The 27062-nt window shown below is 37.3% G+C and overlaps 1 protein-coding gene across 10 annotated transcripts in view; it reads left to right on the forward strand.

Annotated features, from left to right (window-relative positions):
• OSBPL5 (oxysterol binding protein like 5) overlaps nt 1-27062 on the forward strand; it is a 1550034-nt gene that overhangs the window by 1407128 nt on the left and 115844 nt on the right. For all 10 annotated transcript variants that reach the window (XM_044059004.1, XM_044058998.1, XM_044059002.1 and 7 more), the window contains 2 exons: nt 997-1133; nt 16394-16579. In XM_044059004.1, coding sequence (XP_043914939.1) covers nt 997-1133; nt 16394-16579 — 323 coding nt within the window. The remainder of the gene's footprint in view (nt 1-996; nt 1134-16393; nt 16580-27062) is intronic.

A 27062-nucleotide genomic window follows, 5' to 3' on the forward strand; every position in this document is an offset into this window, starting at 1 on the left:
GGTTTGTGGCTGGGCCTTAGACACTGTGAGACACAAGCATGTGTACTATGTATGCGTGGTGCTTGGTGCTGGGAGTTGTGATGTGCATGTGTGTTTTTGCCTCGGAGGTCTCTTTTGTTTAGGTATGTTTTTGTTGAGAACCTCCGCTTATGTGGGAGTGTGTGTTGTACAGGTGTGGGTGGTGTTAAAGATGTGGTGCTTGTGGTGTTTGAGCAGACAACCTTCTCAGTGCCAGATGTACTGGCTTGTGACAGACAGCAAGGATTCTAGGTTCTTAATGTAGTTGCATCTCTCACATATTGTGTTCCTTGGTGGTAGTAGAGGGTTGTCCGTGAAAATGAGGCAGTTGCTACACTGTATCAGGATGCCCATATCAACCAGACTAGCAGGAGAAACCATAGGAAATTGTCCGTCCATGGAATCATCATTGTCATCATCATCATCATCAACCTCTATTTTTCTGTAAGGTGTTGGAGTATCATGTCAAGTGTCACCACCTCTGTCAATTCAGTACTATTTTCCTACATTCCTTCACAGTCAACCAGACCGTCTCAGGTCCTCTCTCATGCAGTCTATCCAACTCTTGGCTGGATGTCCTCATTTCCTTTATAGACGAATATATGAGAAAATATCAAAGACAGGATAAGGCAGTATTCATAATTCAAAAGTTCTGAACTAATGAGTTGAGTAGAAAGCAAGCCCTTTTAAGAACAGGAAAGTAGCCGCATTCATAGAAACACCGAAACAAGGTACAAAAACTGATGAGAAACTCATTGTCAGTTTTGTTGTTTTGTATAGATAGCTAACCTCATCAATATTATATAAAGTGTGGATTACTTCATGTTGATGTTATTACAGATAGTTAACCTGTGGAGCCTTTTTATTTTTGTTGGTATGTTACTAATAAAAGTTATCAAATGGCACTTATTATTTTTACTGGTATGCTACCCTTTTATGCTATAATTTAAAACACTTTAAAGTATTTTGCCTTTGTAGGATGGAGATGTGTTTATAAATGAGCAAAAGAGTGGAATAACAGAGGTTTTCTGGAGTCCAACCAGTGAAATCCGACATAAACGACTGAAACGCTGTGTTGTGAAGTTAGAAGAACAAGGGGAATTTGAATCTGAAAGGTACAGTCTGTATGTCATTGCTTTGTTTTAATTTATTTTTATTTATGGTAATAAGCATGTTTAGGGAAATTTTGCAGAAAAATGTGCAGGAAAATATATAAATTCACTAAACTGTTGGCAATTTAATTTTTATGTTGCCGTTTTGCACCTTGTTATAGGATTGCATGTATAAGTTGTAGTCATGAAAAAATTAGAATATTATATACAGAGTCACTTTAACATAAGAAAGTTCAAAGAGGTGTGCAGTATAGGTATCTTGTCCATCAGGTAAGTATAAAAAGCAAAGTCTGTACATTTTTAAAAATATAAAAAGCCCAACCTGGTTCCATCATAACCTCTAGAGTATGCAAACGAAGACTTAGGACTGTGTCTGTAGTGGATCAGTGGTCTGATCAGAACCTTCTAATATGTAAAGTACAAGGTGGTATGTCCTTTCATAAAATTATCAAGGAGAGTTGCTATACAGTTTCGTTCTGTTTAGGTGGACTCAAAAGTTTAAGGGAATATTTTTCAGTTTAAGAAGATGATGTGCTGAGAGACAAGATTTCATTGTCTGTCTTTGGACAAATTGCTATGGTAGGAAATAAATGAGTTAACAGAGCACCTTGGATATTAAATTCTGGAACAATTTTTGAGGTATTTTATTTGCAAAGTAAGACATAAAAAGGGGTATAATTCGTATGTTGCTTTTGTACTATGCAAAGCTGTGCAAGTAGCTTTACATAGTACACAAGGGATTTGTGATTCATAGACGTCACAGTGCTCAGTAGCACAGCTGTGAAGTAGTGAGCAGTGGGATGTTTCTATGTCACATGTAAATGTGGTATTCTGAGGGCGTAAGCTATGAAAGTTAGGCCCTTGTGCTACCTGGTACACTGCTCTGAAAGGATCTTTGTATAGCAGTGAGATTTATGGATTCGTGTACTGGACAAGATTCATGCAGTGCAGTGGTAGCACCATGTACATGTCTAGTAGCCAAATTTGAAGTTATTGTTTTACTGAAGGAATCTGGGCAGAGTAAATCTAGACAGCTTTAGCCAGCGATCATTGCTATTCTAAGCAGGTATGCCCATGTAGTATATAGGTATAAGTGTGCATCTGAAGGTAAACGGTGTCTATGTGTCTATACACATATACAAATGTACAGATTTTGTATGTATCTCTGTCTGTCTGTGTGCATGAGCACCACTTGATACCCCCAACCTGAAATATTAGCTTTATAAGTGAAAAGCAGGTGTTAGCGCAGACTTGCAGGTGTACATACAGTCTGTTTTCCTACTGCAATTCATAGACATAAATACGACTTCTGAAACAGAATCAGTGACATGAGCTGCATGGATAGATGTGAATCACTATTTTGCTCAGGTGCAAAAGTTAGCTTGTCAGAGCAGAATAAACTGTACCCTTTTACAGCTTTCCATGAATTTCACCACAGATAATCTCAAATCAAGGATATCAGTGCCTAGGTTAAAGACAGGTGCAAAGAAATGCTACAGTTTTTATTTGTTAGCAACTCAAGGTTCATCTGGAGGGATATGACCCTGTTTTAGAGCAGATATATATTTTTGACTGTGGAGATGTTCCATTGCCTCAACAAGTGGTCTCATGACTCACTGTTAAGCATTTAATGTAATTGTGAGAAAATGAAGAGAAACAGGTTGGGGAAATCCAGGGTGACGACCAACCATATAGAAAAAATGAGTAGAAGTGATCGCAATGATGAGAACATCAGCAAATGAAGCAAAATGAATAGAAAGTGGAACTGCAGAAGGCTTGAGGAAAAAAAAAGAAAAGAATGCAGTATAGAAGGGCAAGAAGAATAAACAAACTACAATATATCTTCTGAAAGGAAGCACAGACTTAAGCTGAGCAAATGAAGAAGATAAATTCCCATAGTACAGCTAACCACCCCTCACCCAAAACATTCCAGTTTCACATAAATGCACACTAGCCAGCATTTAAAATAATACGAAAAGGATAAAGTTACCGCCACCCACCCCAAAGCATATTATTCAAATTTATTCACACAAATGCACCTTAAGGGTGGAATTTAAACCGACCAAGACAAAATAACAAGTTACATTCATCCACAGCACAGCTGGTCAAACCTCTCCCCCAAAAAGCATTAAAATATTCCAGTTTATTCACATAGATATTCACTTGCCAGCCTTAATGGCAGAATTTAAGCTGAGCAAGTAAAAAGGCAAGTTAGTTTGATCCACAGCCTAACTGGTTAGCCCCACCCCACCAAAACAAAAAGAGGGCAGAAGAGCATAAAGAAAAACATAAATATCCAGTTTCAACATTTTTAAACGAATACACACACACACACACACACACACACACACACACACACACACACACACACACACACACACACACACACACACACTAGACATACTTTAAAATATTAAAGAAATGCAAACACACGCACACACTATCCTAGCCACCATCCCCCTCCCCTCTTTAAAAATAAGAAAGAAAATCTGGTTATGTTTACATTCAAAAAATACTTACCATCGATCCAGTACTTCACAGTGCCCTGGTTGATTCATTGCTGTGATTAATCCAGTTCGCTGGGTTCTGTTAAACACACCAAAAAAAAAACAACTTTTCCACTGCAAAACTGTCTACTGTGTTGTACTACTGTACAAATAGAATCCAGCTGTTAATTTTAAAAATAACCACAGTTCTCTCCGGTCTTGTGTGCATTTCTTTCTGTGTTTCTTCCAATCCTATACCATTTTTCATGCATGGACACATGAACGCTTGCAAGAAGAAGAAACAAAGTATTTACTTAAAAGAGCCGTATCATGGTCAAATGGAGCTCTAGACAGGATAATGGATTGCACCCCCCCCCACACACACACACACACACACACACACACACACACACACACACACACACACACACACACACACACACACCACCCTACAGCCATTACAGTGTTCCATTACTTGACTATTTCTCCCCAGTTACAATAAACACTGTTCAAACCTCTCAGTGTGAATAATATTTTCTTCTTTACTTCTACAGTGATTACAGATGTTTGGATTTAATTTAAAATTTTTATTTAAAATGTTATAGCACAAACACTGATAGACATTTGATAAAAAAGCAGTATGGTATCACAATGAAAATAGACTTGCCATTAAGAGTACATTTCTGTGCCTCTGAAACTCAAATTCATTGAAACAATATTGAAAACCACATTCAAAGAAAATGCATCTGACCAGAGGCAGATAAAGTTTACCATTAAGCTGTTTTCAAGCCATGGGCCCTTTGCAGACATTTTGAGGACCATGCAATGCATGCATGTGTTGTTTGAGTCTCCTGATTCTATTAAATTATATTCCTTGCATAATATAGCACCATTTGTTAGGATGTGTTTTAAATTTGTAGTTTTGAACATTTTTCCAGTAAGCAGTGAAACAAAATGTATGACTACTTAATGATAAAGCTGCCCATTTCAGAACATTTCAACCATAAAATGCCACTCAAACGTCTGTCATTACAGTCCACCAATATCACTCAATATGTACAGTCTGTGCAAAAGTAAAAGTCATTTGAGTAATTCCACATTAAAGATCTGTAGCTAATGAAGAGGTTGCTGCTAGCAGATAACTTTATGTTTCAGTGTTTCATCTACAAATTGAGTGCCTGCTGCCTTTGAAGAATAAGTGGCCTATGTTTAAATAAGGGTAAGCTGGTAATATTGCAACAGGGAATGGATGGCAAACTGACAACAGCTTCATAGTTACTAAGCATCTCATCCAAAGGAGGACATAACCAGGACTGCAGCACCCCTCTCCTTTAAAGTACATACAGTATCAGCAATCCATCTACATGCTGTGGTAGAAGAACCCACAGCCTTCTGCATCAAAAAAACATGTTTGCCACCTATTGTGCTATTACCATTTGTTAAGCAAAACAGTTGCACATTGAAAACAGACTTAGCATGAGCAGCAGTAAACTTCTTGGGTCTATATTACAAGATCGATTTTGAACACCTAAACAATGAACTTGTAATATCGAACCTAAAAACCATGAATGGCACATGGAAAGACTTCTGTTGGCCACAATAATAAAAAAAAAAAAAAATAACTTTACACCCCCCCCCCTAAGTATACCAACTCCAAGATCACTCTACAGTACACAAAATGGCAAAATCTGGCAAACTGCCAAGGGAAATCTTTCCCTTCATTAAATCAGATGCTCGCTGTTTTTTGCTTTCGATATTACAAGTTCGATGTTTAGGTATTCGATAACCTAAATATTCGATCTTGTAATATAAACCCAACTTTTCTTCCCTTGAAGTTCACAATTCCTCGAAAATGCACTGAAGTTGTGCACTGAAGCTAACAGTTCCTTGCAAATGCACCAAAACCTAGTTTGGTTGTTGATGTGGAGGATTCAGTCTCTTGTTTCATGTAACAAGGTGCAGAGTCTGAATCTGAGGAAATCAACTAACCTGCCATCCCTAACTACACATGCACACTCCCTTTAATCCACTTCTAGTCCCATGGAGTCACAGGAGTAGTGATGACAAGTGTTGTATTTAAACACGGAATAAGTGAGCAATAGGTTATGTGCACTGACTTACACAGGGACACACATACACAGAGGGTGTTCTTAAAGAAGAACAGTCTTCTTTAAAGGATCTGGCTCTGGATTACAAACAAAGGCAACACTCCCATATTGTATGCACCCAGAGCAGACCTTACAGTCTACCCCCACATTAGTACACCTCTTTCTCCTGCATAGAGGAAAGTATTATGTATGGTTCTATGCTGCTATTTTAGTTTTCCAAGAACTGGCTAGTACATATCAGGAGCAAGTACTTGGTGTAATGGTGTTCAGGATGGCAGCCCATACACAGGTAAAGTCTGAACATAGAAAAGGAAATGTTAGGCATATTACTTACCATTGGTATAGGATGTATGAAATCATGATGGAAAGACATTGAAAATGCTCTGATACTGTCATCAGCAAATAGTATTATTCCGTATGACTGCAGTTATAAAGTGAAGCTACACATATGTATGAGCTCTTTATTATATGACAATGTGGTCTGAAAGGAGTCTTTCATGAAGTAATAAATATTTATAGTAGACAAGTAAACGAGGGACAGAACAATAACTATGGTCCACTAAGAAAGTGTCAAAAAACAATAAATAGTGACAAAATAGCTTTCAAGAAAAATAAGATGATGTTGTACTTGAATATTCACATGAATTAGGGAATGTACTAATGAGTACAAAAGTGTACATAAAGAAAAAAAAAAGCGATAAAGAGGAATTTCAGAAGCGGTCTGAACTGTGTGACATCATAAGAGAGGAGGGGAGCAGTGGGGTGAAAAGAGTCAGTGCTCTCAAACTGTGTTTGTTGTGTCTTCATAAAAAGAGGGGACGTTACGAGGCCACAAATGGGCAATGTGATTTCATAGGATAGCTATTTTGGGAAACTGAATCTGCAGGCAAGACTCATATATGTTCTTTACAGATTATGTCATTTATAATGTACAGTATGAGAGTACCTGCTAATATTTTTGTATAATATGTAGTTGGTGATATGGTTTCCTTTATTTAAAATTCCTGTAATATCTACTAGAATACAAAGATTAAGCACTTCCTGTGAAATATTTTTATATAACAAGCAGTGAATGGTGAAGTTTTGCTGTTCTCATGAGACTGTAAAAACGGAACTTCCTGCAACCTTACATTTCTGCCACTGAGGTACTACTGGACTCTGGATAGGAAGCAAGTGAATACCCTTCTGTTTATAATAGGACATGGCCAGAATAACTTACAATTAATTACAATCCTTAATTGATTAAGGAAGATAAAATGATGAAAATGATTAGGAAACAGCAAGTAATGTTAAGGGAGCTTAGAAATGTGCCTTTAGTTCATTCATTGGACACAGTAAATACAAACAGCAACAAAAACACTGCAGGAGAGCAGTTGTAATCGCCATCCACAGTAGCGGGAGAAAAGAAACGTGCTTAAAGCTATAGTCTGTTTGTAGTCACAATGTTTAGAATTCCATGTTTTCATATACATATGCTGTTTCTGTTCAAGCATTGTTAGTAGTGGTTGAGTGATGAAGATAAGACACAAGCTGAATTCTCATCTGAAGCTTTACTTAGACAAGCTGATTATGAGGGATCACATCACTGTCACACACACATGCACATAAGCAGCCTAATTACTAATTCTACCTAAAGCTATAACAGCTATATAAATCACTATATAGGTTACAACCCACTGTGTCAGGTCTAGCCAACCTGTAAACCTCGGCTCTAGATGATTGCCAATGTTGAAGTGACACCCCAACCCCATGTGCAGAAATGGGGGAAAAGCAATTGTGGAGGGATAGGTTACATCTCCTTTTCTTGAAAAGAAATGTTTTAATAAATACAATCAGTATGTAATTCTAAATATATGTAATATATGCTATCATACTATTGCTAAACGAGTATGTCATGTTGTGCACATCAGGTTAAGAATCAAGCAGTATTTCAACTTGAAGGAATAACAGCAATAATATCAAAATATTCAGAAAACTTGAAAATTGCTTTACATATTAGACAGTCTCTGTACATTATACCTTTTCTGTTATTTTTAAATGTCCACCATATATTGAAAATAGTTTGGATAGAACTTGTTTCTCTTCTGCCGAACTCTCTAGAAATTCCTCTTGAATAGCTTGAATATTTTGAGAAATGTTCAGAACTATAACAGTAATGCCTCTTTTATTTTCACTTCGTTGAGTTTCTGCTGCAGCAAGTTGCAGAAATAAGACTATTTTCTCTCGTAGAACATGCTAAGACTATTTTTTGGTTGCACTATAACTTTTCAAGGTAATGCTCAACATCTTGAATTAATGCTTCCTACTTCTCCGATGTATCTGCGAACCTGGAACTCTTCCGTAGTATTTTCTCAGCTCTTCGTCTTCTCAGATAACTGTTGCTAGGTTATGACTCTTGTGTACGTATCACAAAATCTATGTACATCATTAGTCTTTCTGCTTCAGCACTGATAAATTTCTTGAATTTCTGACCTGACAATTTAAGATGAGTTGCATTTTCTTTGGTAAGTCAGTTACATTCTTATGATTTTAATGAAATGGACTTTAATTAGCTTAGCTTTTTACATTCTTATGATTTTAATGAAAAATAATTTAATTGGCTTAGCTTTTAGAAATCTGCCCAACAATAATTTTGCTGGTAAAAGCACTAAAATTTGAAATGGTGAATTTTAATAGTGCGTCATTGACAGACAACTATCGGATTGTAAAGAATCCTCACAATACATCACATTTTTCATTTTTCCCACAATTCTCTCCACTTAATCTGTTGCTTTATTCATATTGTGGACTAGCTTTACTGTGCCTGAGCTTCCAATTTTTTGCAAAATCAGGAAACTCACAACTAGTGAACTGTGGACTTTATTTAGATGCAGCTTTATCAGGTGCTCCCTGTCTATCAGAAATAGATTTAATGTTGGTTATCACAGCATGACTCACAGTACTGCATCACTGTCCATCTTTAGGATACTTGGAATAACAGATTAAAATAATAACTATCTTTATATCGAAATAAAGCAATTCCAACATCCATCCACAGAAGTCTCAGAATGTCATATAATATTAAATCTTTGATAGAATTTTAATTGTGAAAAAAATATTTATCATTGTAACAGTTCTAAATCAGTTATTTAGTCTCTTCTGACATTTCTACTCAATATATCACAAGCTTATATGAGTGTGTGTGCGTGTGTAGCTGTACTAAAATTGAACTAAACACCCAAATCTAGATGTTTACAAAGTCAACAGCAAAATGCTGACTTTGCCATTGTTGGCATGCTAATAAGCATCCGCCAAGTGACAATCTCATTGCATGCAAAACTTAATATAAAAAAAAAATAAAAAAATATTTTTTGTGGGAGAAAGACTCACCTGTGCCCCCACACCCCCTACTAATTATATCTATACTAATTCCAAGATCGGGCAGTCTCAGGAAAAGGGCATATTTCCCTACCCAGAGAACTGCACAAACTCACACAACTGTTGATCATCTGTTCAGTCCAAAACATTTTGTCAGGTAAACAGATGTTGACCAACTTCAGTTGACCCATAGATATATATATATATATATGTATACGGGTCTACCTCTAATAAACAAACTTACACATTACCGAGAGTAAAAGCGCCGAGACGAAAACACTGGTGATTCATTACAACAAAATATCAGTATGCTGAAACTTATTTCAAGGTTAAAAAACTCCACAAATTAAATAATATTTGAACTAAAAACCTTACCTCTTTTTACATTCTTGCAGGGGAGCAAGCCCCTCATGCAGCCCCTACAACCCCTGCAAATTATACATACCAACTTCGAGATCTCACTACAGTATGGGAAATGATGATTTTCGTGATCTTCATTGTACCATGATCTGTATTCAGAAGCTCCAAGTGCTGTGCAACATCCGTAGTTGCTCCTTCACTGAAATAAGTTTAATCACAAAAAGAGAATGTAATACATTTTGCACATTTCATTGGAGATTGGGAAACGAACACAGTTCTAAATAATTTATTTGGGAAGAATGGCAATAGTGTCGGAAGTCGTGCCTCATCTCAACACTTGCTTTTTTCAGTATTTTGAGTGTTGGTAAAGTGGAAGTTTGAAAAAATGAGTTTTCAACATACTGATCTCATTGGATTCAGTTTCAGTAAAGTGTAAATTCGATAATAACAGGTAGACCCATGTATACACATATACATATATATATATATATATATATATATATATATATATATATATATATATATATACACACATATATAGTGTTTGTTTATGATTATATTGGGGCATTTTTGAAAAATATTTTCAAACTAAAAAAAATAAACATTGATCTCAAAATATTAAAACTCAAAAAAGGTTAAAATCAATTTTATACAAGGGGTAAGCCTGACTGTACCTCACATACCCCTTACAGTTTATATCTATCAACTCCAAGATTTCATAGCAGCAGGAAAAGTACAAATTCTCACCACAAGAAGACTACAAACTTGCATGCACATTCTTTCAAAACAAAAAAATTCATGTTTTGGCAACTAAGACAATTCCTAATATTTATTTCCCAAGCTATAAATATCTTGTTTCTGCCTCTGTCAGATCTCTTAATCCCTTTCCTACTGGTTTATCTTCCTGCAGTAATCCTGCACCAACCCATTGTTGACTAGCATCAACCTGAAGTGCACATTATGATATTTCAAAGTAGGAGTCATTGTAACAAGTTTATTTCAACATTTCAGAGTTTCTGTTCTGTTCCTTTGACCAAAACTAGACAATATCAGGTACTAATAGCATTGATAACTTTGTATAGTTTATATTTTCTTCCTTCTCCGTATACGTTTTCTCTGGGTATGCCAGTTCCCTCCCACCTCCCAAACATATTTGTTGAATTGGCTACTCTGAAGTATTCCTTTAGCTATTGCATTTTTCCCTGTTCTTGTTTTACTGAACTGGTCCACATGGGATTAGCTCTGTGACCTAGTTGACAAAAAAATTAAAAGCTCTATAAGTAATACAGCTGTTAAAAATATCAGATGAATGTCACTTGCTTACATAGTGATGCTATTGGCAGGTTTAGTATAGCAGAACATTTTGCTGATTCCTGCTTTGCATAACATGTTATTCAAAACTGGGATCTCTTAAAGTGGGAATATAATGAAAATCCTGTTTTGAATACTTCAAGGAAAAAGTATATGCACTTAGGACAGAACCTTTCCTATTCCCCATGTAGAGAATGAGTCTCAGGATCCTACTAGATGAATAAACAATTACAGCAAGTTGCCATTTCAGAGTAATTAATTATGTAGGAGAGGGTGCTATGGAGGATTGATACCCCTGCACATACATCCACACACACAAACATATAACTTGTTTTATTTTTGGAGCATTATAAAAATTAATTTCTCAGAATAACGTTACTTTTAGCAGTACCAGGTTTCTGTAGTTAGTCTTAATAGGTTCATAGGTCTATCCACCCAAGAGCCATTTTAAGCCTGGCCAAGTTTACCAAAATGTTGCTGACATTGTCAATACCTCAAGTAATTTTATGATATAGGTTTGTACACATCAAGCATTCATGGGATGCCATGCTCTTACTTATAAATTGCACAACATAGAATGATTTTCTCACCACAGTAGAAACACGGTGGTCAAAATTCAGGTTGTCAACATGCATTGCCAGATCCATGACCAATGGGTCTACTTTTAGGGATGTGTTATCAATGTTGCAGTTTCCAGGGGTGACCATTTTTCTAAAGGGTACTATTATGCATTTATTTGGCACCAATTACTTTTTCTGTGTCATGTCCTCTTGAAAGGTGTTTGTGTCTTTAGAAGATTCAGTGACCACGCTTAGTTTGCCATCAACCGCAAACTTGGTCAGCCATACTCCCTTGACATTTGACTTGACTTCATTGAAGCTGATGCCAAAAAGAAAAGGCCACAGCATTGATCCTTGCAGAGCATCACTAGTGATTGGCCTCTTTGTGAAGGTGTATTCCCCTATCATGACTTTTTGTGTCCTATCAGTGAGGCAGCTGACTATCCATCAGGTGACATATGGGTGTATACCTAATTTCTAAGTTGATCTGCAATGCTCGAGTGAGGAATTGTGTTGAACACCTTGGCCAGGTCACGGCAGGCAGTGCGCACTGTTTTGCCCTCATCCATAACTTTTGTGACCTTCTTGGAGAAGTCCAGCAAGTTAAGTAGGCATGACCTGCCTTTGACGAAACCAAATTGGGTAGGCTACAGTGTCTGTAGGTTTTCTATGTCATTGTTTATCGTATCACATGATGATTCTTTCCATGGTTTTGCATATGAGATTAGTCAGACTTAAAGGTCTATATTTCCTCAAGTCCATGCCCCCCCCCCTTTGTGTAGCGGGATAAATATTGCAGCCTTCCACTCATTTAGCATGAAGCCTGTCTGGAAGCTATGGTTAAACAGAGATTCTAGTAGACCTGACAAGTTATGTCATGCTATTCAAGAGGCATTCTGGGATATTGTCAGTGCCCATTGAAGCAGTGTCCTTGGACTTAGAGAGCGCAGTGATGGATGCTCTCTAGTGATAATTGATAGAAAAATGGTGGAGGGTATTTTCTGGGGGAGTGGCTGGGGCTAATGGGAAGTAAAATTGGTGCCAGTTTTATTGGTCAGCAGATTTGCTATATCCTATGGCTCCATATAGGTGGTTCCATTCACTATTAGATCAGCACAATTTTGGGTGTTGCCTTCAAGCTGATGTACATAACTGAAAAAAAACTTATGGTTGCCCTTAGATTGGGAGGCTATTTTTATTTCAGATTTAACTTTGGTGGATTTGATTAGTCCCCTGAGTTGCTTGCTCAAGCTGATGAAGGAATTTTTACCTTGCTGGGCAACGCCCTTCCTGTTTGCGGACATTATTTTCTTTATTTTATTATACAGTCTATATGTACTGGGCTTCCACTGGGGTGGCTTGTTTTTGGAGGTTGTCCTAGGATTATTTTGGGTAGATCCAGCTGTCTGTATGCAGCTATTTACATAATTTTACAGGATATCTGTGAACAATTCTGCATACTAAGGCAAAACACAGCACTGAAACGTAGTAGATAAAATCCAAAACAACAATAGTTGAGTAAGTACCTTTATAAACCAACAAAGCTTTCAGGTTGAGAAACCCTTTTTCAATGTATTACAATAAATGTTACTACTATTTTGAATGTTGGTAAAATGTTTTCATATTGACAATGATCATGTGATGATGGTTGCAGGTCACATGATTGTTTTTTAACATATATATGGGCGTTTTTAATATACCTATTGTAATACATTGAAAAAGGGTTTCTCAACCTGAAAGCTTTGTTGGTTTATAAAGGTACTTACTCAACTATTGTTGTTTTGAACAATTCTGCATAGGCAGCTTAGTTCTTTGGGTTGAAATTTTGTTAGACCATCACTTAGTATGAGTTAGTTAGCTTTGGAATTCTTTTTAAATGTTCTTGGGTTAGCTGGGGATACCAGACTTAATACTTATTTCAAAGGAGACAACTTTGTGGTCAGATGTGAGCAATGAGGACTTCACACTAGGGGGCGTATATCTTACCCTATAGTTTTTGAGGACCAGGTCAAGGATATCTGTGCCCCTGGTAGGTGTAGAGACGTGGTGTTCAAGTGTGTTTATTGTTAACAAAGTCCAGGAATCTCTGAGCCTGCAGGTTTGAGGTTGTGTATGGTTCCCAGTTAATGTTGGGCTAGCTACAGTCACCCAAGAATATTGTGTTAGGTTGAATGGGGAGTGTCTCTATTATATTCAAGTACATGATATGGACTTCCTGGGTCATGGAGGGAGACCTATAACTTGCAAGGATGTGGTATGCGGACTTTATTTGGGTCTATATTCGTTTGTTGCAATGCAATTGCAGCAATACAATATGGAAGCTGGTAGACAACTAAATGATGGGCGATACTATACATGCATGCCATTGGACCCAACATTTAGGTTCAAGAAACAAACAGACCAATTTTTGGAGTCTGCCAGGGATGAGGGAATTATTACTGACACTACTCTTTACCATCTGACAGTGTCTGATGCAATGATCCAATACATCTATTTTCTCCCCAAGATACATAAGGATCTTCATCAACCACCAGGTAGGCCCATTGTCTCAGGCAAGGGCTCCATTACCAAGCCACTCTCACAATTCCTTACGAAAAATCTACAGCCATTATTGAAATGGGTTCGGTCCAGCATACAGGATACCATGGAATTTCTTCAAGTGATCTCTGAAATGCAGTTGGAACCGAACTGGCTACTGTGTACTCTAGCTATCTCTGCACTATACACCAATATTCCTCATTGGGCGGGCTTGGAAGCATTAGAATACTGGCTTTATAAGTCAGAAATGTATCAACCAGGGTTTAATACCTTCTTGATCTGCCTTGTGGAACATGTTCTAATTAAGAACGTATTTTATTACCAAAATAAATGTTATGTGTAGGTCCAAGGCACGGCCATGGGGGCTTCTTTTGTCCCATTTATGCTGACCTCTTCATGGTCCATCTAGAAGAACAAATGATTTATGATAATACACATAATATCTACTTAGAGGAGCTTGACATCTGGAGACATTATCTAGATGATTGCTAGCTAGTATGGAGATCAGATGTAGAATATCTTATGGAATTTGTGGGGTACCTCAACAAAAATAAATGAGGCATACATTTCACAGTTAATTATAACATTAATGGGATTATGTTTTTGGATGTCCTAATTACCAGGAATAATGACCATGCACTGGAATCTGAGGTCTACTGCAAATATCCTCAATATAACTCTCTCCTTCATGCCTCCAGCTTCCATCCACCACACATCTGCAGGAACATTCCCAAATCCCAGTTAATGCGGATAAAGCGTATAAGCTCACATAATGCCACTTAAGAGCATTATAAGGAGGATCTTACCATCAGAGTCAAGGATAGGGGTTACAAAATGGGAAACATATATAATGCCAGGAATTGGGTGGCTACACTTGATAGGAAAGAGCTTTTGAGATACAAGGAGAAGGAACCAGCAGATGAATCTAAGATTCGTCTAGTTACCACATATGGAAGAAATACTGATGTGCTGTTAAATAGTGTCTGCAGGCACTGGAATATTCTTCTAGCGGATAATAAACTCTCAGATTTCCTTCAGTAGAGGTGCTATTTTTCCTTTAGAAGAGGTAAGTATTTAGGATCACACTTCAGCCATTATAAACATGCTCTCAGGAACAAGGATGATTCAACACAAACTACCTTAACGGGTAATTTACTTATGGGCTCCATCCCCTGTGGTTACTGTACTTATTGTGGCAAAGTCATGAAATCCAAACAATTTACAAGTAAAAATGCTGTAAACATGTTTGACATCTCATTCTTTGCTAATTGCAGGACAGATTGGGTGATCTACCTTGCCACTTGTACCTGTTCTGCATTTTATTTTGGACAGACCTCTCGACCCCTTAGACTCAAAATATCGGATCATTGTAGTTACATTAGAACAAAGAAAATTACCAATGCACTATATAAACATTCACTGGGATACACAAATGCACTTTTCAGATATATGGTGATTGATAAAATTACTGGCAACAGGTCAAACAAAATGGGATGGCACCAAATATTGAATAATAAAGAAAAGAAATGGATTATAAAGTTAAGTGGTTTATTCCCACCAGGGCTTAATGAGCATTTGTGATGGACTAATTAGCCGAGGATTCACTCATGGGTCACATTATAAAAGGAAGCAATTGTATTACTGTTTTTTTAACACTGATGAAGGCTATGTACTTTGTATAGCCGAAACTGGTCTGTTTATGTTTCCTTTTTCATGGTATAAGGCTATTTAACCACTTAAGTGAATAAATACTCAAACGCTACAGTTTGCTGGCTCTCTGATATTTTTTATTGCAACTTGGATTTTTGGAGCCGTGCAATTGCCGTACCTGCAGGGGCTTCCATTTCTTCCTAAATATGTGGAAGGCAAAAGCCTTGCACTGCTGCAAGGGTACCCTCTGAGCCTTTAAACCCACTTGATAATCTGTGTTTCAACAGACTGCATAACACTTCTAGCTAACAAAAGAGCAGATAATGCAATTCCACAACTCACTAGTGAAACAGTTTCACTTGGGCTCTAACCCTGAAGACACCTTCTCAGTATGGACACAAGCCACGAACAAAACACTCATAAGAAAGAGGTTAACGGGTTTAAGAGTATAGCCTGCAGCTGAGAACAGAGAAGGAGAGATCTCTGTAGTGCTTACAGTCAATGTAGCAGGCAGACATTTTTATGTGAGAAGACAGTTAACTAGAAAGACTTTGAGAAGAAATTAGATTTTGGTGGTGTACAAGGAAAAATGAATAATTACTTTTAACAAAACAATAGTAACTATGAGAACCAGGGAGGACAAGGACAGATTAGGGGCTATGAAGGATTCACGAGACAGAAATAGAGTGCTAGGAATCAGGAAAATGTGAAGACTAAACTGAACCAGAACCTGCAGAACTTGTTAAAGCTATAGAATCTGGCAGACCTGATAAGTTCAGCAGCTTTTGACCACCATTACTCTGTATATTTCTATGTTCAGTTGTAAAGGCAGACCTATAGAGATAATTTGGCAAAGAAATCCCCTGATTGTTCTTATTCATGCTATATTTTAGGTTATGGCAACATGTGACAAGTGCAATAAATGCAAAAGACCAACACAAGGCAACACAAGAAAAGTTTGTTTTGGAAGATGCTCAGAGAAAAGCTGCACGTGAGCTGAAGGGATTGAGCAAAGACTGGATCCCTCAGCTATTTCAAAAGGAAGAATCTAAAGATCAGTGGACTTATAAGTACACAGAGTAAGTAAATATTTGGTTCTCACAAAATTGTTTGCTTTTGTTCTAAAATACTTGACTGCAAAAGAGGATTTATATAATTGTTATGAACAGTAAGTCAAAGGACACTCTACAAATATATATTTTTATTTATTACATGTATTAGCCAACCAGGCACAAGTATCTGTTTTCTGAAGGATCCCAGGCCTAATGTTTAATCAAGCTTATGTCCCTTGCTCAAACTCACACAGTTTGCAATTGTAGACCGAGAGGAATCAAACCCTATGCCTACCCTACACTTTAATTGCCAAAGACATTAATCATGTGTTTGCTGTTTACTTTGCTCATAGCCAAAGAACCATTTGCTGTAGGTTTGGTAAAATGCAAGAAAGCATAAGAAATTATCTGTCAACATGTTGTAGTGACAAGCAGTGACATCACATGATTTCTAATATTGTAAATGTAACCTTCAGATTTGAATCTGTTTGCATATGTCATCAAATAAATGTTGCTCAAGTCTTCCATATCCTGTCATACCTTTTAGCTATCCAGATTTACACAGAATGTCCAGATTTTTGCCTCATATTTTTATCTCTTAATAAAATTTGTGGTTTTCTCTCAAATTATTGAAGATTGAATTCACTAAATAATGCCAGATGTTTAAGTTTTACTCTTCTAATCCTTGAGAAAATGCATGCTAATGCAAATGCTATTTCATCAACTTTCTAATTTTGTGAGAAAAATATTTAAAATCTGTCCCTGATTTTCAGCCTTTATCCCAGTCATTATTTTTGGCTCTATCCAGATTTCTTATGGTAAAAGGTTGAGAGGTGTGCTCTAAGTAATTTATTTCCCAGCTAGCTTTCGTTTGTTAAACAATATAGTTGACTCAGTTGAACAAGATTCTCTCTGACAGCCTTCATGCAAGCTACCCATCTATGTCAAGCAAAGTTCTTCATTAGCACTCTTCAAGAAAAATCTTGATGAGTGGATGGGAAATAGGAAATGCACCCTGGGGATCACTTCTGTGTCTCTGCTGGACGGTAGCACAGGAAAATAACTTTCTTGTGTGGCGTAAGCTATGGTACCTTGCTGGCTAGGCTTACATAGGCCCTTGGGTCGATAGCCTAGTACCTACCTATGAACCTATGAAAGCAAGTGTATAGATTTTACACATGGAGAGAATTATAAAGTATGAAAATAGCTTACATTCAGATTTGACCTAAAGAGAAGGTAAAGTACAGATGCATTGATTCAACATACTAAATTGAACATAATTTCCACTATCTGCATGCATTTGTGGTGAGCAGAAGAGAGCTTGAATAATAGCTAAATATTGTGCTGACTAGTAGTAGTACTATGTGGTTTCTAATACTATAAATGTAATGTTTAAATGTGAATGTTTTTACATATGTCATCAAATACAGACATGTCCTTTATAGTCTGAATTTGAATATGAACTGATGCTCTCCACTTCTCTTCAAAAATTAATATATACCCAGTTGATGATTTGGAACAATGCATATTATACACATCTTACCCTGCATAAATTTAATCCCAAAAATTCACCAACTTGTCCATACTGTAAGAATCAACCAGCTGATCTTCTTCATATGTTCTGGAGTTGTAAATGCATTTTCAAACTTTGGAATTCCCTTAAGATCCAACTTCAAAAGGTGGGTTACCAGAGTACAACGTTATCATGGAAATTTATGATTCTGCATATTCCCCCGAGAGAGATCCCTAAATCACAAATTATTATATATATTAATATTTTTCTATTAATGAAGCTTTATATAGCTTCAAATTGGTTAGACCCATCTAAAACTTCATAGCAGAACTTTAGAGTTCTAGCGACAAAACATATATTGGCTCATAAATTACTATTAAACCCACAAAATAAAAATGTTAATAATCCAAAAATTTGGGAACAGATTTTTAATATTATACTAGCATAGTATTTTCAACTTGGAAATATTAATAATTATTTATGTGTGTGGAGAGAATTTAGTAATCAACTGTCTATTACTTGCATTTATTCTTATGCTTTTTTATATTTAATTGTATTACATGGAAGCATTCTTGTAAATATTGTATATAGAGTGTGGTTATTAGTGATATTAGTTAATGCTTGATTTGTGAATATATATTATTTTTGTTCTTATTTGTGTTTGAAAATAATATAACAATAAAGATTTGTTATGGAAAAAAAAAAGAAAATGAACTGATGCACAAAGAGATGATAAGTGGCAGCATGTACCTTATATCATCATTATGTAAGCAAGCAATAATGCCCGACAGGATGTGTGTTATTGTGGAAATAAGACCCCCCAGGGGTGCTCTGAGGCCCAACACTGCAGAAGCAAAACCACAGAAGATGAAAAAAAAAAACAGAGCCAAGGCAATGATGACTGTGATAAAATGCTTCATATGAAGCACTAGTAACATTCATTTTATCATAGTCATTGTTTTGGCCCTTTTTTTTTTTCATTTTTGGAGGTCAAGAGTTAGGGAAACCTCTTAACTGATGCTAATAAAACACAAAGGGAAAACCGTAGAGTGAACCAAACAGTTAAAATATCCACAATCCAACACTGTCAGTGTAGAATCCACGCCAAAGCAAAAAATCCCAACTTATTTGACAAATTTATTGAAGCGCTTTTCGAATGCCTTCCTAGGCAAACTTCTTCAGAAAATAATAGAGTGACATTACATTTGTTTTAAATAACGTGACATCACTTATTAAATTAATCAAGTGCAACGAATTAAATTAATTGCAGTAAGGGAATTTGCAGTAAAGAATTTTAAAGACAAAGTAGCCCTTTAACTTGTTACCCATACAAATATGTTTAAAAACATGTACATATTTCTAACAACCTAGAGTACCTATTAAAAGTGTGCCAAAAAATATAAAATATTTTAAATAAATGCACATTATTATAAAATTAATAAAAAGTGGATGTAAAGTTTGAAATGTACAATGGCTACAAGTGTGTTTGAGGTACTACCCACCTATGAACAGTTAAAAAGAGTTAACCTGAGGAACTCATATCAACTCAAAAAAATCAAATACCATTTTCAGTGCTTATAAAATATAATTACGGTGTTTGATAACACAGTAAACCTTGAGGCATGCATAATAAATAGTCTTAGCCAAGGAAGTAATAAAACAGTAACAAATGATGACTCAGTGGGTGAGAAAACCCATGGTGTATATAATAAAAATCTCAACCTTTTAGTATGTGTTGGATTAACACCATGCTCATCTCCTCAAGCTCAACATACGTAGGACACATGAGATGGAACAAGATTCATTCAACCCAGGACTGTGATATGCTTCCAACTTAATCTGCCAGTATAATTCCCTCTCTAATAATCTAAGGTGAGTTGGTCCACCTCTAACATCATGTGTAACCTGTTCAATGCCTATAAATTTGAAACTGTGTGTAGGGAATTCCTGAATGTGTTTTGCTAAGGCATTAGTCTCTTTACACTTTCTAATTGCATAAGTGTGTTCATAAATGCGCTCCTTGAGCTTACGCCGGTTTTGCCTACATAAAATCCTGAACAGTTTTGGCATTGTGCCAGGTACACCAACATAGTAGAGTTACAGCTCAATCTAGATTTCAACTTAAATTCTTGATTTTGAACATGAAATCGGTTAGACTCAAGTACAAACTGACAATAATTACAATTTTGGCACTTGAACATGCCAGGTGATCTAACATGGGACAATTTCTGTTCAAAGAACGATTTCAGGTTCTTAGCTTTCCTGTACGTGATTTTGGGAACAGGGCCTAACTTTGAGAAAACCAAGGGGTCAGCTCGAAAGAGGTGCCAGTTTTTGTTAATGATGTGACACAACATTGAACTATCAACAGAGAAGGTGGTAATAAGTCTAGGCACTTCTGCAGAAACTGGTTCGGTATTCCTCTCTATATGCTGTTCAACTGTACCTAAATTAGTATGAACAAAAGATGGCTTAAATGGTAACAGGGGTTCATAAATTTTAACTGACCTCTTGTGTGTTACCTCACTGATGAGGTCATCAAGTAGATTCATTGGGTAAGAGCGACTTAGGAACATTGATTTCATTAAAGAACATTCCAGAACGAAATCATCGTCTTTACTGACCATTCTTGCAGCTCTCACCAGTTGTCCTTTTACTACTGCCCGCTTTTGTGAAAAGGGGATGACAACTGGAGAAGTGCAAGAAGGTATTGGAGTAGGTCAGCTTCCTATGTATACAAGCAACAAAACAATCTGATTCCAGATCTTTCGTCAGTGCAATGTCTAAATAGGAAATCTTCGTGGTGTTAAATTGAAACGTGAAGTACAAGAAATTAGTTGTATTGTTCAAAAAACTCACGTATTCTTCTGCTTCCACCTCTTCTCCTTTAAATAAAATGAAAATGTCGTCCAAAAAACGAGTATAAAATCCTACCTGTTCAATGTAGGACTGATGGTTTAATACAAACTGATGTTCCCAGTCAGCCATTACCAGGTTGGCAACACTTGCCCCACATGGTGACCCCATAGCTACACCAATATTCTGCATATAGAAATTGTCCCCAAACATGAAAAAGTTGTTAGTTAAAGCCAAATCCAGGAGTTCGCCTACAAGAGCGATGTCATATTTACTAGCTTCGTGTGCTCTCATTCTAGCAGAAACCCACTCTATTGCCACGTCATGTGGGATGCTCGTGTATAGATCTCTAACATCGATAGTCAACAGATTAAATTGACTTTGAAATTCGATGTTATTTAATTTAGTGAGAAATGACCAAGAGTCTTTGCAAATTTGAGACTCTAATTTAACAAATTTCTGTAGGATGTTATCGATGACTTTAGCACACGCATATGCAGGGGAGCCACGACTGTCGATGAGAGGACACATAGGAGGGTTAATTAAGTCCTTATGTAACTTTGGTATTCCAAAGAGATAAGGAAACCTAGGGAATGACGTGTATAAATAATCATAAAGTTCCTGGTTAATCCTACTTTCCAGAAACATTTCTTCAATATTGTCCTTAATGAATTTATAAGAATGGTTCACTTCATTTCTAGAACTTAAACTGTAGGCTGGTGGTTTTAACATAGATGTCATACGTTCAAAGTAATCGTCCTGGTTAAAAATCACCACACCTCCTCCCTTGTCTGGTTTGCAGACTCGAACATTATGCGCCCGAAAAGTAGAGAGGAGGTCCATCTCCTTGGCACCTCCTGTTATTTGACCCCTACATGGCAAATTCCTAGTACTCCTAATATCCACTTCACATATTTGCTCAAAAGTGGAAAGAAGGGGGTGAAGAGGAGGATTATAAGTACTAGGTACATAAAGCTGGTTAACAGCCCTTATATATACATCACCCCCCATCATTAATTGAAAGTTGAGCTTCCTAGTAAAAGTTTTAACGTCTAATATAGTGTTAACTGTATCAAGACATTGCTTCGGAACATATGTTTGGCCTTTAGCCAACAAGTCTGCCATTGCCGTGGAAACTACCATATGAGAAAAGTTATAAACTTTAAAGTCACCAGATGAATTTACAATCACCTCTGGTCCTTTCGAAAACCCCGAAGCACCATTATCTAAATTGGGGGACATTTCAACCAAGTAATCAAGTGGACAAGTTGATGTCGTATCAAAACTGTCACTGTTGAAAGAGGAACACTCGTTTACCTGTTGTTCCTCCTTTGATTCAGTCGATTCGACCAGTGGTTCCTCTGTTTCGGTTTGGCCCCTAAAAAATTACTGTTATTGTTGTCATTGTTAGAAACTTCTTGTGTTACCCCATTAAACCTCCCATTTACATTGTCCTATTCAGTAGACGTTCACTTCTACGTGGTTCAACTGGTTGGTACTCAATGCTTTCAGATTCCCCCTCCTCACCTATTTGGTCAGAATTATGTAACATTATGTCAGGCTGAGTGTTAAGCGTTGGGTTCACTTTGGAATTGGGAGGTCTAAAACTGCCTTTCCAAACTTGTCCTGAAGGTGGGCTCGGGTAAGCTACCCCATCACTGTAAGCCTTAGTGTCCCTATCCAGTTTCTTGACCTTAATGGATTTAAGTTTGTTCAAGTGTGCATCTATACTATTGAAAAGTTTAGCATAGTCATAGGAGAACTTTTCAAATAGAAGGTCAGTTTTAATGGTGTTATCTAGTGTCGATGCCTCCATGTTTAAATCATCAATTTGAACAAGGTAATGCTTAATCATTAAATTTAATAGGTCCGCTCCATGCTGGTCAAAGAGGCACAAAAGTTCCTGGTGGAACGTGGAGTTGATAATTAACCCAGTTGGGAACTGATAGTGCCTCAAACCTTTAGGCACAATCCTCCATGCCAAACATTCATTGAAGTAAGCTACTTCAAGCTGCAGTTTCTTGATTTTCACTAAAATAGTGTCTAGCTGTTTTAAATTGTATACACTGTCAGGGTCTCTGGTACTTTGCTGAAGTGGATCACAAAAAATATTAGAACCAAATGTGGGGTTATGTGAAACCCAATTATTAAAATCAGGGAACTTCTGGTAAATATTACTCACGGAAACTGGTGGATCATTAACTCCAACAAGTACCCCTGTAGGTTGGGTACCTCCACAATTCTGACCCTGCAGGTTAAAGTTAGTTCCAGTAGTGTCAGTAAAGTTAATTGAGAGCGGTGGTGGTTGCTGCCCTCCTAATTGTGTTGTACTTGATGGAAGATTTCGGGAAAAATTGAAGTTCACTAGTTCACTTTGGTGCTGGTGCACTTCAGTCATCGAACCTGCCACCGGAATTCTCCTCTGCGAGTCAGTAGTTGGAAATAGTGGACCCTTCAATGAACCAGTACCGTTTTCCGTTGCCGAAATACTCCTCTGTTTAACGATAGAAACCAACGGAGGACGCCCTGTGGTACAGCCACTGTTCTCAAGCGCTCCTTCATTAATTGCTGAAACATCAGCTGTACGTAAGTTTGAAATATTCAAAGGGACACCTCGGTTAGAAGTTGTATCTACAGCGACTTGTTGGTGGCAAAAACCTCCTGTAGTGTTGTTCCCCAAAGCAGCTGGTAACAGAACTGTTAATGGGGGTGCTGCTGTTGAATCATCGTTTAACACAAACCCTGTCAAATCTCGATTAGCTGCCAAGTTGGACGTTAAAGTAGGTAACGAAGATTTAATTAAGTTTTGTGCACTGACTTGCTGTTTTTCAAGCAGGTCAATTCTATTTAGCATAACGTCAATTTTTGAAAACAGTAGTTCCAGCGATTTATCGCTGATGTTATGGATAGTACCATTAACAGGAACAGGACTGTGATTGCTTGGCGGGTCCGGTTTCAATATCTCCGGAGTTATGTTCGGGAAATCACTCACCGGTTCGCCTGTACCTTCAGACGCCATAAACGAGAAAACAGTAACTGACTAGTAAAACACAAAGGGAAAACCGTAGAGTGAACCAAACAGTTAAAATATCCACAATCCAACACTGTCAGTGTAGAATCCACGCCAAAGCAAAAAATCCCAACTTATTTGACAAATTTATTGAAGCGCTTTTCGAATGCCTTCCTAGGCAAACTTCTTCAGAAAATAATAGAGTGACATTACATTTGCTTTAAATAACGTGACATCACTTATTAAATTAATCAAGTGCAACTAATTAAATTAATTGCAGTAAGGGAATTTGCAGTAAAGAATTTTAAAGACAAAGTAGCCCTTTAACTTGTTACCCATACAAATATGTTTAAAAACATGTACATATTTCTAACAACCTAGAGTACCTATTAAAAGTGTGCCAAAAAATATAAAATATTTTAAATAAATGCACATTATTAACACAGGAGGTTTTTGCCACCAACAAGTCGCTGTAGATACAACTTCTAACCGAGGTGTCCCTTTGAATATTTCAAACTTACGTACAGCTGATGTTTCAGCAATTAATGGAGTGCTTGAGAACAGTGGCTGTACCACAGGGCATCCTCCGTTGGTTTCTATCGTTAAACAGAGGAGTATTTCGGCAACGGAAAATGGTACTGGTTCATTGAAGGGTCCACTATTTCCAACTACTGACTCACAGAGGAGAATTCCGGCGGCAGGTTCGATGACTGAAGTGCACCAGCACCAAAGTGAACTAGTGAACTTCAATTTTTCCCGAAATCTTCCATCAAGTACAACACAATTAGGAGGGCAGCAACCACCACCGCTCTCAATTAACTTTACTGACACTACTGGAACTAACTTTAACCTGCAGGGTCAGAATTGTGGAGGTACCCAACCTACAGGGGTACTTGTTGGAGTTAATGATCCACCAGTTTCCGTGAGTAATATTTACCAGAAGTTCCCTGATTTTAATAATTGGGTTTCACATAACCCCACATTTGGTTCTAATGTTTTTTGTGATCCACTTCAGCAAAGTACCAGAGTCCCTGACATTGTATACAATTTAAAACAGCTAGACACTATTTTAGTGAAAATCAAGAAACTGCAGCTTGAAGTAGCTTACTTCAATGAATGTTTGGCACGGAGGATTGTGCCTAAAGGTTTGAGGCACTATCAGTTCCCAACTGGGTTAATTATCAACTCCACGTTCCACCAGGAACTTTTGTGCCTCTTTGACCAGCATGGAGCGGACCTATTAAATTTAATGATTAAGCATTACCTTGTTCAAATTGATGATTTAAACATGGAGGCATCGACACTAGATAACACCATTAAAACTGACCTTCTATTTGAAAAGTTCTCCTATGACTATGCTAAACTTTTCAATAGTATAGATGCACACTTGAACAAACTTAAATCCATTAAGGTCAAGAAACTGGATAGGGACACTAAGGCTTACAGGGATGGGGTAGCTTACCCGAACCCACCTTCAGGACAAGTTTGGAAAGGCAGTTTTAGACCTCCCAATTCCAAAGTGAACCCAACACTTAACACTCAGCTTGACATAATGTTACATAATTCTGACCAAATAGGTGAGGAGGGGGAATCTGAAAGCATTGAGTACCAACCAGTTGAACCACGTAGGAGTGAACGTCTACTGAATACGAACAATGTAAACGGGAGGTTTAATGGGGTAACACAAGAAGTTTCTAACAATGACAACAATAACAGTATTTTTTAGGGGCCAAACCGAAACAGAGGAACCACTGGTCGAATCGACCAAATCAAAGGAGGAACAACAGGTAAACGAGTGTTCCTCTTTCAACAGTGACAGTTTTGATACGACATCAACTTGTCCACTTGATTACTTGGTTGAAATGTCCCCCAATTTAGATAATGGTGCTTCGGGGTTTTCGAAAGGACCAGAGGTGATTGTAAATTCATCTGGTGACTTTAAGGTTTATAACTTTTCTCATATGGTAGTTTCCACGGCAATGGCAGACTTGTTGGCTAAAGGCCAAACATATGTTCCGAAGCAATGTCTTGATACAGTTAACACTATATTAGACGTTAAAACTTTTACTAGGAAGCTCAACTTTCAATTAATGATGGGGGGTGATGTATATATAGGGGGTGTTAACCAGCTTTATGTACCTAGTACTTATAATCCTCCTCTTCACCCCCTTCTTTCCACTTTTGAGCAAATATGTGAAGTGGATATTAGGAGTACTAGGAATTTGCCATGTAGGGGTCAAATAACAGGAGGTGCCAAGGAGATGGACCTCCTCTCTACTTTTCGGGCGCATAATAACCTATAAACCTATAAACCTATAATGTTCGAGTCTGCAAACCAGACAAGGGAGGAGGTGTGGTGATTTTTAACCAGGACGATTACTTTGAACGTATGACATCTATGTTAAAACCACCAGCCTACAGTTTAAGTTCTAGAAACGAAGTGAACCATTCTTATAAAGTCATTAAGGACAATATTGAAGAAATGTTTCTGGAAAGTAGGATTAACCAGGAACTTTATGATTATTTATACACGTCATTCCCTAGGTTTCCTTATCTCTTTGGAATACCAAAGTTACATAAGGACTTAATTAACCCTCCTATGCGTCCTCTCATCGACAGTCGTGACTCCCCTGCATATGCGTGTGCTAAAGTCATCGATAACATCCTACAGAAATTTGTTAAATTAGAGTCTCAAATTTGCAAAGACTCTTGGTCATTTCTCACTAAATTAAATAACATTGAATTTCAAAGTCAATTTAATCTGTTGACTATCGATGTTAGAGATCTATACACGAGCATCCCACATGACGTGGCAATAGAGTGGGTTTCTGCTAGAATGAGAGCACACGAAGCTAGTAAATATGACATCGCTCTTGTAGGCGAACTCCTGGATTTGGCTTTAACTAACAACTTTTTCATGTTTGGGGACAATTTCTATATGCAGAATATTGGTGTAGCTATGGGGTCACCATGTGGGGCAAGTGTTGCCAACCTGGTAATGGCTGACTGGGAACATCAGTTTGTATTAAACCATCAGTCCTACATTGAACAGGTAGGATTTTATACTCGTTTTTTGGACGACATTTTCATTTTATTTAAAGGAGAAGAGGTGGAAGCAGAAGAATACGTGA

The sequence above is a fragment of the Protopterus annectens genome, chromosome 17.part0 (assembly GCF_019279795.1).
Source record: "Protopterus annectens isolate FY-2018-M chromosome 17.part0, PAN1.0, whole genome shotgun sequence".
NCBI lineage: Eukaryota > Metazoa > Chordata > Ceratodontiformes > Protopteridae > Protopterus > Protopterus annectens.